This window comes from Phacochoerus africanus, chromosome 2, assembly GCF_016906955.1.
Source record: "Phacochoerus africanus isolate WHEZ1 chromosome 2, ROS_Pafr_v1, whole genome shotgun sequence".
In the NCBI taxonomy this organism is placed as follows: Eukaryota; Metazoa; Chordata; class Mammalia; order Artiodactyla; family Suidae; genus Phacochoerus; species Phacochoerus africanus.
Genome location: NC_062545.1, coordinates 39,666,550 through 39,681,010, shown reverse-complemented (window position 1 = coordinate 39,681,010; position 14,461 = coordinate 39,666,550). Strand labels below are relative to the sequence as shown.

Below are 14,461 nucleotides of genomic sequence, written 5' to 3'. Positions count from 1 at the left end.
CAGTCCCTGCCCACTGAACTAGCCAGACCCGGAGCGGGGACCTGGGGCACGCTAAACTTGGGGCTCGGGATATTTGAATGCCACGGAAATTGCAGTCCTACCCCGACGAGTCTGGGAGAGAGGAGCGGAGTGCGTGAGCGAACTCAGCGAGTGCTTACGTCGCAGCGAGATCTGTGCTGGGATAATTAGAGAGGAGTTGGGTTGAGCCGAGTCCTCTTTTAGCAGCGGCAGCCGGAGCCGCAGCAGCAGCGGCAGCAGCAGCAGCAGCAGCAGCAGCCCGGAGGGGCGCGCCTGACTCCGGCCGCCGGGGCGCGCACAGGGTGAGGCCCGCGCCCCGCAGCAGCCGCCCCGCCGCGCCCACGGCCCCGGCGGCTCCGGGTGCACAAAGGCAGCGGCTGCCCGCGTGGCCTTCTCCATCCAGGCGTTCGATTCCCGCTCCCTTCCTTCTCTTCCGAAGGCGAGAATGGCAGGGCCGGGTGAGGACCTGGGACAGCGGTGGCTCTAGCTCTGCTCTCCCCACCCCTCCTGCGGAGAGAAGTAGTAGGCTACTCGAGGACGATGTGGTCGCGGCTGCTCCCCTGTGCGTCTTCCGCCCGGGTTCCCGCTGCTGCCCCTCTTCTCTGTTCGCTCCATCCCACTGAGAGGAGTTGATGCTGCTGTTGCCGCCGCCGCCGCCGCCACTGAAGCCGGGGCTGATGGATGCCAGGGAGTGCCGCATTGCTTAGCGTCCCCGCCTCCGGGTTTGCTGGTAGGAGCCGGCTGCTCTTTCTTCTTTCTTGCTTTGGGATTTTATAGAAAAGGTAGCGATATTTTAATTTTATTCTCCACTCCTCTTTTCTACCCTCTCCTCCCCCAACCCGCATTTGAAATGTACCTTCCCTGCCCCCCCCCCCCCCCTTCAGCAAGTCCGTTGAAATAAAGGGCTAGAGGAAGGCAGAAGTTGGGGGTGGGGTGGGGGGAACCCACGCTGGTGCCAACGCCACCAAAACCCCTTCTGGTGCCTTATGAGATCACGGTGTATCCAGGAGGGGAGGAGGGAAGGTGCGCTATCTGCAGTCTCTCCCTAATTGGATCATAATCTTTTAAAATAAAATCTAACAAATGTCTTAGAAATAGCATCTTTGAATAAACAGAAGGAGAAATAAGCTCCATCCCCCCCCCCTTCTCTTTCTCTCTTTTTCCTTCTGGCAAAGACGCTCTCTCCCCGCCGCCCTGAGCTCAGCGCTAAAGAGCCACCTTATTATTAATCAGAATTTCCATCGTTATCCCTGGCAGGAGCATCCTTCATTGGGGACCGCAGAGGCATCACAGTGCTGGGGCTGAGATGTGCGTAGGGGTTGTTTTTGTTACATCTTGGAAGAGAAGAGGACAGTACCACCCGTGCTGAGTGCAATTAGGGGTGTTTTGCTAGGAGAGAGAAAGGATAGGAAGAGGAGTGCTGGGTCGCCAGAGGTCCACATCTCTTTGAAAGAAAGGGAAGAGGGACTCGAAGTGGGACGTTGTTTTTAGAGGGTGGGGAAAGAAGTTTATAACCTTCAGAGACGAGGTGTGGGAAAGCAGGAGCAACAGGGTACTTGACTGGACACGAGACGAATCATTTCCTGTAAAGAAGAGGAAGCGGCAGCATCGAGGTCTGGAAGCCAGGGTGCAGTGGTGGCCAGGGTCAGTTCTGTGGTGGGACAGTCAGCAAGAGAAAGGCAAGGCTCAGGAACAAGCAGAACAATGACTCATTTACAAGCTGGTCTCTCTCCTGAGACCCTGGAGAAAGCCCGCCTGGAGCTCAACGAGAACCCAGACACACTGCACCAGGACATCCAGGAGGTAAGGGATATGGTCATCACCAGGCCGGACATTGGCTTCCTCCGCACAGATGATGCCTTCATCTTACGCTTCTTGCGGGCCAGGAAGTTTCATCACTTTGAGGCCTTCCGCCTCCTGGCGCAATACTTTGAATACCGGCAGCAGAACCTGGACATGTTCAAAAGCTTCAAGGCCACTGACCCTGGCATCAAGCAGGCACTGAAGGATGGCTTCCCTGGGGGCCTGGCCAATCTGGACCACTATGGCAGGAAGATTCTAGTCCTTTTCGCTGCCAACTGGGATCAGAGCAGGTAAATCCTAAATTGAAGCTTGTGCTAGGTTTTCTTTACTCTTCCATTTTCCAGAATTTATCTTGAATAGTGTCCTAGGTTTACAGCTCTGATGTTTTTGTTTATTTGGCTAGGAAAAAAGAGAAACTGAAACTAGGAAATGAGATTTTGTTGGGCACCCTGGTGGGGGGGGGGATGGTTGGGAGGGGGACTTTGATTATTACCTCTGAAACTCTTACTTCACAGCACCCATTTTTCTACTGCAGCTTTAAGTACTTTCTGAACCATGTTACTGTGCTGTATAATCTAAATCATTCATCTTCTAAATAAAGCTGCTGAATTTTTCAACTCCTAAGTTTACTCTTCTGTGGAGAAATGAGAATGAGAATGGAGACAGCAATTCCTCCTTCCTTCTAGAGAAATTCTCTCTTTTTTTTCCCCTAAAGGAATTCTTAAACTAGAATCGTCTTCTTCTCCATCATCACCATCATCATCATCATTATCTCTGTTTAGTACTGTAGTTTTATTTTTTTAAAGAATAGCCTGACACTCAACCAAGACCAAACAGTTTTATTGCTTAGGAACTTTTCTGCTTGGTGATGTGTAGATGAAGGAATAATATGATGCCTGTCACTTCAATGAAAAGGAAGAGTTGTCCCCTCTGTTGCTGAGCTTGCCTGCCGACACTGAAAATAAAGGCTGACTGGTGTTCTTGTTCTACACCTGTCACTAATCTAAAGAATGTGTTTCCTGTCTGAAGAGATTTTTCATCTTTTGGAAGGAAGTGAAAAATGTTCAGATATGTCAGTTGGTAGATTTTTTGGGCTCTCTCCCTTTTTAATAGATATTCTTATTTCATCTACATTACAATAGAGAAATACAGACAATGGCTCTTCTACTTCCTCAGTCAGAGGAATTATTTTCTTAGATTGAAAGATATAAGAAATGATTAAAGGCTCTTGTGTAAGGTAGTTTCCATTACATTCATAGTTAAATAAATTTCATGGAACTTAAAAATGTTACCAGAATTATGAATCATAAGAAGCTCGTTGTTAAAACATTGGTGTATTTTTAGTTCTGTGAACAGCGATTTTCGATGCATCTGGTTAGTTTCAACCATCTCTGGAACAATTTTAGAAGAACTCTTACAGTCACAGAGAAATAGATCCTATAGATCTCTAGATAGGCTTCTCAGAGTCTTGGGATTTGGGATTGCAAATTAATCATTTTTAAGAAATATTTAACCCTTCAGTTTGTCACTTTTTCCCTGTAATTCTAAGTTGATAACTACTCTAATTATTTTTTTAGGTAAATATAAACTACTACCTGAAATCATAAAGCTAAAAAACTCATGGAAAGAGTTAGCTATTGTGGGGGAATAGAATTCTGTTTTTGTTGCTTACTTTGGTTAGGTGTAGAAATTTTACTTTTCTTTTTATCAATTGGCAAAGTTTAAAGGATCATGAAATGCCATTCTTTGACCACAATTTCTCTTTAAAAAGTTTTCATCTCATCTAAAAGTTACATTGTAGTGTCATACAAACCAATGATTGCATGTATCAAATTTGAAAAACTTTATTCAAGAAAGAACCTAATATTTCACATGTTAGTTAGAATGGAACTTTGTTTGTTGAACTACCATGAAATGGGGGCTGTGGAAATTGTATATTTAAATATGTCTTAGAGGCTGTTAAATATATCTCTAGGGAGGCAGATTGCACTTAGAGACATATGAATGTACATCAGACTTATTTTCATTTATTTCTGTAAATGAGCTAATATTCACATTGATTCATAAACCTAATTAAGATGAAAGTGACTTCTATTTCTCATGAATATGGGAAGGTGATTATTTTGGATATTCTAAAGAAACTATGTTTTAGCTGTCTATCTCATGCTTTCACATAAAGGATACGTTACTAGTAATTAAAATATATCTCCCTGGAAATCCAAAATGAGAGGAGACTTATTAATTGATATATGGAACTATTTATTTAAATCTACACAAAATATTAAATATTAAAATTTCATACATGTGACGTTAAAAATGAAAAGCTATGTCCTGTAAAAATACCTTATCAGGACCTGTAGACTAATAATTTAGAATTCTTTTTCCCTGGTGGGAATGAACAGGTATGATCAAGAAATTATAGTACATTAAGGTCAAAAGGTATACAAGTTATTTAGAGCTTGTCTAAGATTCAGTTGTTTCCTCCTTTTATATTCTTTAAAAAAAGTCCCTCCTGGAGTTCCTGTTGTGGCTCAACAGTAGTAATGAACCCAACTAGTATCTCTCCATGAGGAGGCTGGTTTGATCCCTGGCCCTGCTTAGTGGGTTAAGGATCCTGCGTTGCTGTGAGCTGGGGTGTAGGTCGCAGACATGGCTCAAATCTGGTGTTGCTGTGTCTGTGGCATAGGTTGGCAGCTGCAGCTCCAATTTGACCGCTAGCCTGGGAACGTCCATGTGCCACAGGTGTGACCCTTGAAAAAAAAGTCTCTCCTTCTCCCTGCCTGCCCCCCCATCCCAGGTCTCCATACAAATAGCCAAGGACAAGTGGAAAAACAGGTCCATCCTCTTGGCATCCTCTGTAAACCTTTATCCTTGGGAGATGTGCATAAGGGCTGTCTCTGCTCTGCTCTGAAACCTGCAGGACAACTACCTTTCTACAGAAGCAGGGTGTCAACTGGCCCTTTTCCTACCTTTGGCCTGAATCCCCTTCCTTCCTCCACTCTACAGCTTCAAGGCTTATCTGATTTCCTGCAGAAGTCTTGGCCACAATTTCTAGATGTTTACCTGACTATTGCTCTCTTAGGTGGCTGTGCCATGTGCCAAAATTTCCTGCTTCTCATCCCTCCCTTGTTCTGTGAGTCAGGTGTTCCCACCTTCCTGCTCTGATCTGCCAGTCCAAACAACCTGGGTCCCTCAGGTAGGCTGTACCCTTGAACAGAATTCTGACCACTTTCCTGGAGCTGTTCAGTGAGTTATTTGGCTTTCAACAACTTTTTTTTTTTAAAAGTAACATTTTAAAAGAAACCAAATAACATTGTTTTAAAGAGAGAATAGGTGGAAATTGTCCAGGGTTTCACAGGGAAATTCCAGAAATGAGATAGAAATGTGTCCCTTTATTTAGAAAATAGGTCATTTTCAATTTCCCAAAGGGGGAAAAGTCAAGATTTTTTGTGAATTTTGAAAAAAAAGTTGTAAAGACCTCTGAAATAACTGATCTAGATAACAACAACAACAAAGACTAAGCTGCATATCATTATAATAGCACCTGAACTAGAGTTAATGTTCAGTAAATGTTCGTGGAGTTGAATTGAGTCATGAAGTTTTTAAAAGAAGGATTCTAAGTAGGAAGTTATATGATATATACTTTCCCCTCTATTAAATTTTTAGGACAGTTTTCTGTGCGTCTCAGGAGACTGGAAACTGTAAATGTGTGTGAGATGGTAACTATAAATAAAATAGTGTCCTTTTCTGCTGCAGTATAGTGCAGGTCAGTTTCAGGTTATTGCAAATAAATGGACCACTTCCAAAGCCTTTACAAGAAATATGGAATCTTCAGGAAGACTAAGTAAAATAATGTTTACAGCATACCCACCTTCTAATAAATCTTAAAAAAATAATTGAAATAATGAAATGTCAAAATGACTTTCAGGGCGGTCTGTGGTTCCTTTTAGAAACCGTAGAACAGGTTCAGATGACATTTATTGAGCAGGCTACTCCTGGGAAACATTCATACATTTTTATCTTCTTTCAAGTTGTCTAACATAATTTGTGAAAATAAAAGCAAATTTCACAAAATTAAAAACAATTGGATTTTTCCACTGCTACGCAGCGATGCAGTTACTCTCCATGCGTTACATGCTGTATTTCTTTCCTGAGTGACAGTGCCCTGCTTAGGACTCAGCAGATACCTTCCAGCTGTCCACCCAATTTCATCAACAGAGTGTGATAATGCACCAAGAAGCTAGAATAGAGTATATTACCTTAAGAAAAGGAAGTTTAAAATGAATGTAGATTGTGGTCTAGACCCTAGGGCATACACAGACATCTGAGAAGTTGAAATTTACTGGCACGTAATCATTGGGAATGTTCATGAGTAAATTGTGTCACCTGAAACATATGATGATATATATTCTGATAGTTGGTCTGAGGGATTTGTCAGTTAGCCTGAAAGTAGTATTTTATCTCCTTAGACTTACAAAGTAGTTCTCTATACTTAGTACAGCAGACAACTATTTATCTGGAATCTGGTTAATAACCACAAGAAAACAATTAAATACAGAGATGTTAAAAATGATTCTAACACTGTGGAAATTCAGAAAGCACTGACTGCCTTGTACTATGTTTGGCTGGTCATAATGGACATTGATTATCACTTAGATTACTGAATTCTGGAAAGGACTAGAAGACTGATGGGTGAGACAGTGCTATGATCCTCTAACATATCCTGGAATTTACCTAAAAAATGTATTGTTGTCAGTTTGTTTGATCCTATTGTGTGGCTTTTCTTATACAAGGGCAATAAAATGCTATACAAATGGCCAGATATTTGGAACTTCAGTTTGAATTATGATTGTGCTCTCATTTATTAAAATAATGTGGCCAGTCTTCAAAACAAAAGAAGGTTATGACGATGGTGGCTCAAAATTTTAAAAATAGCCATAGACTATACATATTTGCTAAAATAAAATGAAATCTAAAATAAAATAACATGACTAGAAATAGACTAAAACAGACAGGGGCAATCAACTAGATAATTAGGGAGAAACACACTTACTTGCTAAATTAAAAAAAACAAGCATAAAAGGAGGCTTAATTTGGGAGGCGTGTGATTTTTTTTTTCAAGTATTGGCTCCGTTTGTTAAAATATTTCAATATTTTTAACATATTTAACATATATTTAAATATTTTAAATATCTCTCAACTTTTTGTTTCATAGTGTCATATATCTTGGCAGGGTCAGGAATCCTTATCTTCAAAATCCTAGAGGTACTGCTGGGCTATATAATGGATAATTTTGCGATTGGTTCAGTGCTAGAAATGGCAGGTGTGGATTCCATAGGGCTTCTGTATTGCTTCCTGATAGGGATGCTCTTTAAATAAATACTCTGGGAACTGGAGCTTATTCCAAAATATGGCCATAGTTTATACATGGAAAATGGGAGAAAAAAAATTACCCTGAGAAATGTTAGCATAATATTGGAACAAATCTCTAAAAAAAAATAGGACAGTCTCTAAAAACTAGGGCAATTATGCAGTAATTAGTGAAATAATCCTGAAACAACAGCAATGACCAAGAGTGCCAACCTTCAGTAGGACGTTGATTGGGTCTGGCCCAAACCAGGCTATTTTCATGTTCCAAATATGCAACTTTAAATAAAATTGAAAAGAAGCAAAGGATTTGATGTTACTGCAGTGCTCTGAAAGGATGCCTTAAAAGAAATATTTAAAGATATTTTAAAATGGGGGCCAACTGTTTTTAAATTAATAAATTATCTTTAGTAAATTAATACATGTCCTTCATTCTGGAAAAAATATTGAACTCTTCTACATCATTGAAGGCAGGTACATAAATTTCATCAGCGTAGTAAGTGGAACTACTGACATGAGGGAAAAGATGTCCCTGTATGTTGGTTGGGTCCTTATGACATCAAATAAACTGAGTGAACAGTACTTGATTCAAATCAATGTTTTCAAAAGTACACTTTCATCCAGCATTTGCTACATACATAGAAATTTAATATGTGCTAGGGGCAAAAAAAGACATAACATATTCTTTATACCACCAAGGGACATACAACCTCTCTGGGAAGAAAAAAACATGAAAAGCTAAATAACTACCAGAGCAGTAGTAAGTGCTTAATGAGGGTACTGTCTGCCAGTGCTGGAAGATCAGGCTAGAGGGCAACAGCAGGCTGCTCAGAGCATTGTGTAGAAGGAACATCGCCTGCTTAGGTAATGTGATTCAACCTTTTATTTTTTCATTTTAATTAATCACTTCATTTACAATTTTTTTTCCTACTGTACAGCATGGTGATCCAGTTACACATATATGTGTACATTCTTTTTTCTCACATTATCATGCTCCATCATAAGTAACTAGACATAGTTCTCAGTGCTGCACAGCAGGACCTCATTGCTAATCCATTCCAAAAGCAATAATTTGCATCCATTAAGCTCTCAATACACCCCACTCCCTCTCCTTCCCCCTTGGCGACCACAAATCTATTCTCCAAGTCCATGATTTTCTTTTCTGTGGAAAGGTTCATTTGTGGTGTATATTAGTTTCCAAATATGTGATATCATATGGTATTTGTCTTTCTCTTTCTGACTTACTTCACTCAGTATGAATCTCTAGTTCCATCCATGTTGCTGCAAATGGCATTATTTTGTTCTTTTTTATGGCTGAGTAGTATTCCATTGTATATATATATATATATACACCACATCTTCCTAATCCAATCATCTGTTGATGGACATTTGGCTTGTTTCTATATCTTGGCTATTGTGAATAGTTCATTCATTTTAAAGCACTTTTTATAGCATACACTATGTGTGAGGCACTATTCTAAGCACTTTGCAAGCATTAATTTATGAAATCTTTATCACAGTCATACCAGATAGGTCCTGTTAATATCCATATTTTGCACTGAGGCAACTTGAGGCACAGAGAAGTTAAGTTTTTCACCCATAACCACACAACTAGTAAGAGAACAGGTCAAACTTTCTTATGTGTATAGATAGTTAACCAACATAAAGCTGGGAAAGAATAATTCAATATAATTACGTTCAAAAAGCAAGTTCTGATAATTAAAAAAAATTCACATATGGTTTTGAAAATCTTAATTAAATATCAGAATATAGACAGTTAGGCAATGAAAGTTACTTTGGTGGAATTAATATTCTGGAGGCAAAGATTGTACTAAGCAGCTAAGCAAACACTTGCTTAGATAGAGTATTCTGCCCTGAGATAGAGTTGCCTTTCTGATGTTCCTATTTTTCCAGCACAACTTTGTTTTATTTCTTTTCAGTATATTTTACTTTGGTGGCAGTAGGTGCACATTTTTTAAAACTTTTTTTCCCCAAAGAAAGATATTTTTCCTCTAGCTGTTTCATTTCCAATGATGCTCTCGTTCTCACTCACCTGCATTTCAATAGCAGTTAAATTAAAGCAAGGCTGAGACAGCTAATTTCCTCTGCCTAGTGATACAAAGCAGATGAAAGATTATTTTGCAGTTAGTATTTATTCCAAGGTTTATAGATTTAGCCCCTTCCCATCTTGAGTCTCATGAATGTCTTGTTACTTTTTCTTTGCCACAGCTCCTTGCTGGGACCAGGCTGGAGCTGCCCTGGTACCTTGCCTGGCGCCATGTTGGTTTTGACTTTCTGATCCATCTTCTGACACACATTACATCACTGAGACATGAAAAAACAGAAAACCTATTCGTCAAGCTTTGTTCTAGGTCTAGGCTCCCTGAGAAATGGAGGGCACTGTGGTGTGAGAAAGCCCTGGCTTCTCATCTACACTTCCAGTTTTACTCCCATAGTGATTTTGTACAAACTGTCTGAATTCTCTGAGACCCTGTTGTCTTCACCTCTAAAATTCTCTGAGACTTCGTCTGTGTCCTCGTCTCTTAAATAATAGGAACTAAGCCAAGCACAGAGACTTTAGCTTATTTTGAGATTAAGATAATGCATTTGAAATTGCTTTGGAAATCTTAAATGATTATACAGATAGGGATATTATTATTATCACTCAGTGATATAAAATACCCTGTTGAATTCATCAACTTTTGTACTAACGATATCCTGAGGCATTATTAAAGGTAATTCTTCTCCTTTGACTCTCCCTCTGGCACCTTTCTAACACAAAGTACTTCAGACTTTAGAAAATGTGTCTTAATGAAAACTGAGGGTTGGGGGCATCCTTAATGAAGAATTTAATAATGTCTGATTGACTTGGTGACAAAGGGAAACTGCTTGCTGTCGTGCTGCTCACTGTGATGTCAACATGCCAGTTTTTCCTTGTCAGGCTAAAAGAAAGCATTGGAGAGTAAGGAAGGAAATGACCTGTTTGTGATTTAGGTTGTTCTTTGCACTGATTGTAAGCTCTAGTACAGGATGAGATACTGTGAACCCTAGGAGACGTACACCAGCCAGGTAGCTCCCCAAAACCTTGCAAGGGCAGAGGCAGGAGAAGCTTTCCTGCTCTTGATTGCAGTGGTAGTAATAGGAAAAAAATATTTTTTAGTGTGTGTTAACAGCTTTGATTTCTTTCAAGAGCAATGGTCTACATAACCCTGTGTGTCAGTTGCAAAATTTCTCACTGTTGTCATTATTTCATCCTCTCCAAATTGATTTCAGACTCAGGCTTTACCTAATGCTACTTGGGGGAGTATGACCAGGAGTCAAGAGCTCCATTAATGTGCTGGTTTGTTGTCTATGGCTTTCTTTCAACAGAGAAGAGAAGAACAGCTACTGTAATTGGGGTGTAAAGCCTGAACTTGAACTTGTGAAATACTTATTGTAATGACCTCTAATTTCTAAAATATTGCAGGTAAAAACTAGTTTCAAAGAGATTAATGAAAGTAGGATTCCTGAAGACGGGAAAATCATAAGATGCTCCATTTTGGGGGAAGATATTTTCTAGACTTTGGCAAGATCTCATGTAATAATGTCTGGTTTAGGATGAACCTGCTGAGTTGCTAATGGTAGTAATGTGACATGTTTGACAACAGAGGATTGGAGTTTCAAGAGTGGTCTTGACCTGCCCTTAGAATGCAGTTAGCTAGGATGTTTTATGCTTCTTTTATTAAGCTTATATATTAATGTTATGTATATAAAGTTTATTTAATTCTCGTTTTTGGAAGAAGGTTCTAAATAGGAAACTCATTGGTTAGATTTACTCTTGAAACCTTTGCAAACCTACTTTTCTTCTTTAATGATTCTGGGATTTGCCTTATTTATTTCCTTTGGATTAATTATATGTATGTAAGCTTATCTCTTGATTTGGCATAGTTCTGGAAAACCATACTTAAAATGTGTTACTTAAAACAAATTGTTTGTATTTTCAGCCCTTACTGGTGCTGTGGTTTATTCTTACTGCATACAAATCATTATTCTTCTAAAGCCAATATCAGATTCGAGTTTTACCTAATGCTATTTGGTAGTCTTATAGGTAACATAAGAATGATCCTAATGGGAAGGTCTAAGTTGTATTGTTATAATTTTAAATTTTCTTAACTTTGATATTATTATAAATTTCAGAAAATAAATTGAATATTTTTTTGGGGGGTGTCTAAATTTTAACTAGATGTACAGACTTGCTGTTCCACCTTTCCACTCTGTGTAGGTTTATAGGCTTTTGGTCATAATACTGTGTTAGGCTATTATATTTAAAAAGAAGATAACCCAGTTATAAAGTGACAGATAAAGGTATTTAGCCACCCATATTTCACAGACTTAAGGACAAATACATTACAGAGCTCTACAAGAAGTTTTATTTTAAACTTTTATATATATATTTGGGGATGCCATATCCTTATATCCTTAGGCCTGTAAATAGCATGTACACTTTCAAGTGGTTTCAAAATAATCTCATGATCTTTGCCTTTCACAGTAGTAATAAGCTGTCTAAAGATCATCATTAATTTTTAAGTAAAATTTATAAGCACATATTTTTTTTTTCTTTTTCTTTTTTCTTTTCTTTCTTTCTTTTTTTTTTTTTTTTGGTAGGGCCACACCCACAGGATATGGAAGTTCCCAGGCCAGGAGTCGAATCAGAGCTTCAACTCCTGGGCCTACACCAACAGCCACAGCAACACCAGATCTGAGCTGCATCTGCGACCTACACCACAGCTCATGGCAACACTGGATCCCCAACCCACTGAGCAAGGCCAGCAATGAGATCTGTGTTCTCGTCAGGTTCGTTACCTCTGAGCCACAACAGGAACTCCCCAAACATTCTTTAGTTTTGATTATACCATGCCTCGTACACTATATCTATGGTTACTATTACAATCCAGAGTATGCTTTGTGTGTATCTTCCAACCCACTGTCCTGAAAAGAGGCTTTATACCTAGCATTGTGCACCTGCTTTCCGCTCAAGCATATCTTTGACTTCCTTTCTCATTCCCCTTCCTCCCACCTCACCACTGCCAGTAAGATAATCATAGGTACTTTTCATTTTTTCTCACATAAGGGATCTAAGTATCAGAATTACAAATTGTTGACACATCTGGGGCCACCCAGCTAATGAGGAACAAGGAAGAGTTTCCATCTTAAAGACTTCTGACACCATGCCCTTCGCTTGATTCATGTTGGGACCCTAAAGAAGGTCTGTTCCAAACTACTTAATTTACAGATGAGGAATCGAGGCCCAGAGAAAATGAGAAACTGCCTGAGGTTTCACTGTTAATTATTCCTTCTTTTCTGAACTCTGCTTTCTCCATTCGCCTCCAAATGTTTTTAGTAGTAAAAATAGAACTACTCCCTCACATGTCCTCACAGTCTCATACTGTCTTCCTGGTGAGCCTGTCGCTCCCACTAAATACCAATGACTTCTACTCCTGATCCATCCCCCCCTCCCCATCCCCACCCCCATCCCACCTCTTCCCTGAGGACAGGATTTCTTTCTTTCCCTTCCTTCCTTCCTTCCTCGTCCTGCCTTCCCTCCCTCCCTCCCTTCCTTCTTTTTCTTCCTTTCTTCCTTCCTTTCTTTTTTTCCTTCAGCAAAGGAAGTGTTTATTTAAGGGCCCCAAGGGAGGGGGTGGGAAATAAGTCTCAGATCCACTCCAACCTGGTCTTTGAGTTGGGGTTTTTTTTAAAGGGGAAAAATGATGAAGTTGGGATTAATCATTGTCTTGGTGACATTTCTTTGACCTCCCTTAATAGTAGTTTCAGGAATCAAGATGTCTCTGGCTTACAATTTTCTGGGCAGGTGGTCCATGGCTTGGGGACTGGATGGCTCCTCTTACCCTGGAGGAAAGACTTGCATTTGTATGTTAATGGTGATATCTACAATAGCAATTTTAGTCATCTGACTCTTGCTGATTAGTTCTCTTAGCACAGGATTTAGGTCAGAGGGGGCAAGAAAGGGAATAAAATTTTGGATCAGGAGATGAATTATAAACTTGACAGGGGAACTCAGTTTTAGGAATTTCTTGTAGTTGTGGGTTAGGTGTGTCCATAGGAGCTGGTGGGTTCAGGACCTTCCTTTGTCCTCAAGGACAAATGACTGCCTCTTCACGTTTTTCTTTCTTTTTTTAATGTTATCTAAACCTATTTAGGATTTCTTTCCCTAGCCTTTCCTGGACACCTCTGCTTGGATGTCTGAGGAGAAAAATAAACTTGAAATACAGGCTGCTAAAAATGGAAAATTGTTAACATCTTTCATAAATTTATTAATTCCTCTTGAAATGCTGGGATTCCCTCTTAGAATCATTATCTCACTTTCCTCTCAGCTCTGATTGCATTGCCACCTTCACTTCCTTGAACTTAGGATCTGTATGCTTTTGATTATGGAATTTTCAACCCTGAGCTCTCTCCTGAGTTTGGGATTTTCTTTTTGGGATGTTTATTTGATATCTTTCTGGGATACATATTTCTCAAATATGATAGATTCTATGCCAAATCCCACATTTCCAGCCATCCTCAACTGTATTTTCTTTTTGCATTATTGATTTTGATGAAAGATTTTTAAATTTACTCGGGCTCTGAAGCTAGAATCTGTGTGTCGTCTTTTACTCGTCCCTCAGTCTTAGTCCCAATTAAGTATTAAATTTTAACAAGTTTCCCTCTAAAATACTTCTCAAATTTGGCTTCTTTTTCTCTTTGTCCTTACTTTTGCTGACTTTGCTCAGGAAGTGTCTTAATCTACATAAATATCTTTGCACTATAGTCTAGTTCCATTTTATAGGAAAGTAAAGAGCATTTCTTAGGTTTCTACAGTGTGCCAGGCACTATGCTAGGTTGCAAGGCATAAAGAGATAAAGACTCAACCCCTAAATTTGGATGGCCTAAGTAATAATAGGTACATTTTCTCTTTTATTTTCATTGACCTCCCTTTTTTTCTGTCCATCTCACATTTGTTTTTGTCTTCTCTTTTCTCTTTATGATATAGCTCAACACAGGTAATTAAAATCTGTTGACACTTTTAACCATAGTTGTTTAGCTATAGTGTGGTGGTTTATTGATGAAACACCTTCAATCAAATCTTATTCTCAAATTTTCCAAATGTGAAGATAGGAAATGTCAATACTATTGAGATCATTCTTGAGCTGAAAAAAAATATCGTGCCTAGTTTTTAGGGTTGTTGAAGTGAGATTTTATAAAATCATAGGAAGACCTGGAAGTAAAGGAAGTG

The 14,461-nt window shown here is 39.5% G+C and overlaps 1 protein-coding gene across 1 annotated transcript in view; it reads left to right on the top strand.

The window, feature by feature from the left end:
• The first annotated feature begins 340 nt into the window (after positions 1–340).
• CLVS2 (clavesin 2) overlaps positions 341–14,461 on the top strand; it is a 64,698-nt gene continuing 50,577 nt past the window's right edge. The window contains exons 1-2 of the mRNA XM_047759409.1: positions 341–800; positions 1,276–2,111. Coding sequence (XP_047615365.1) covers positions 1,723–2,111 — 389 coding nt within the window. The 5' untranslated portion in view covers positions 341–800; positions 1,276–1,722. The remainder of the gene's footprint in view (positions 801–1,275; positions 2,112–14,461) is intronic.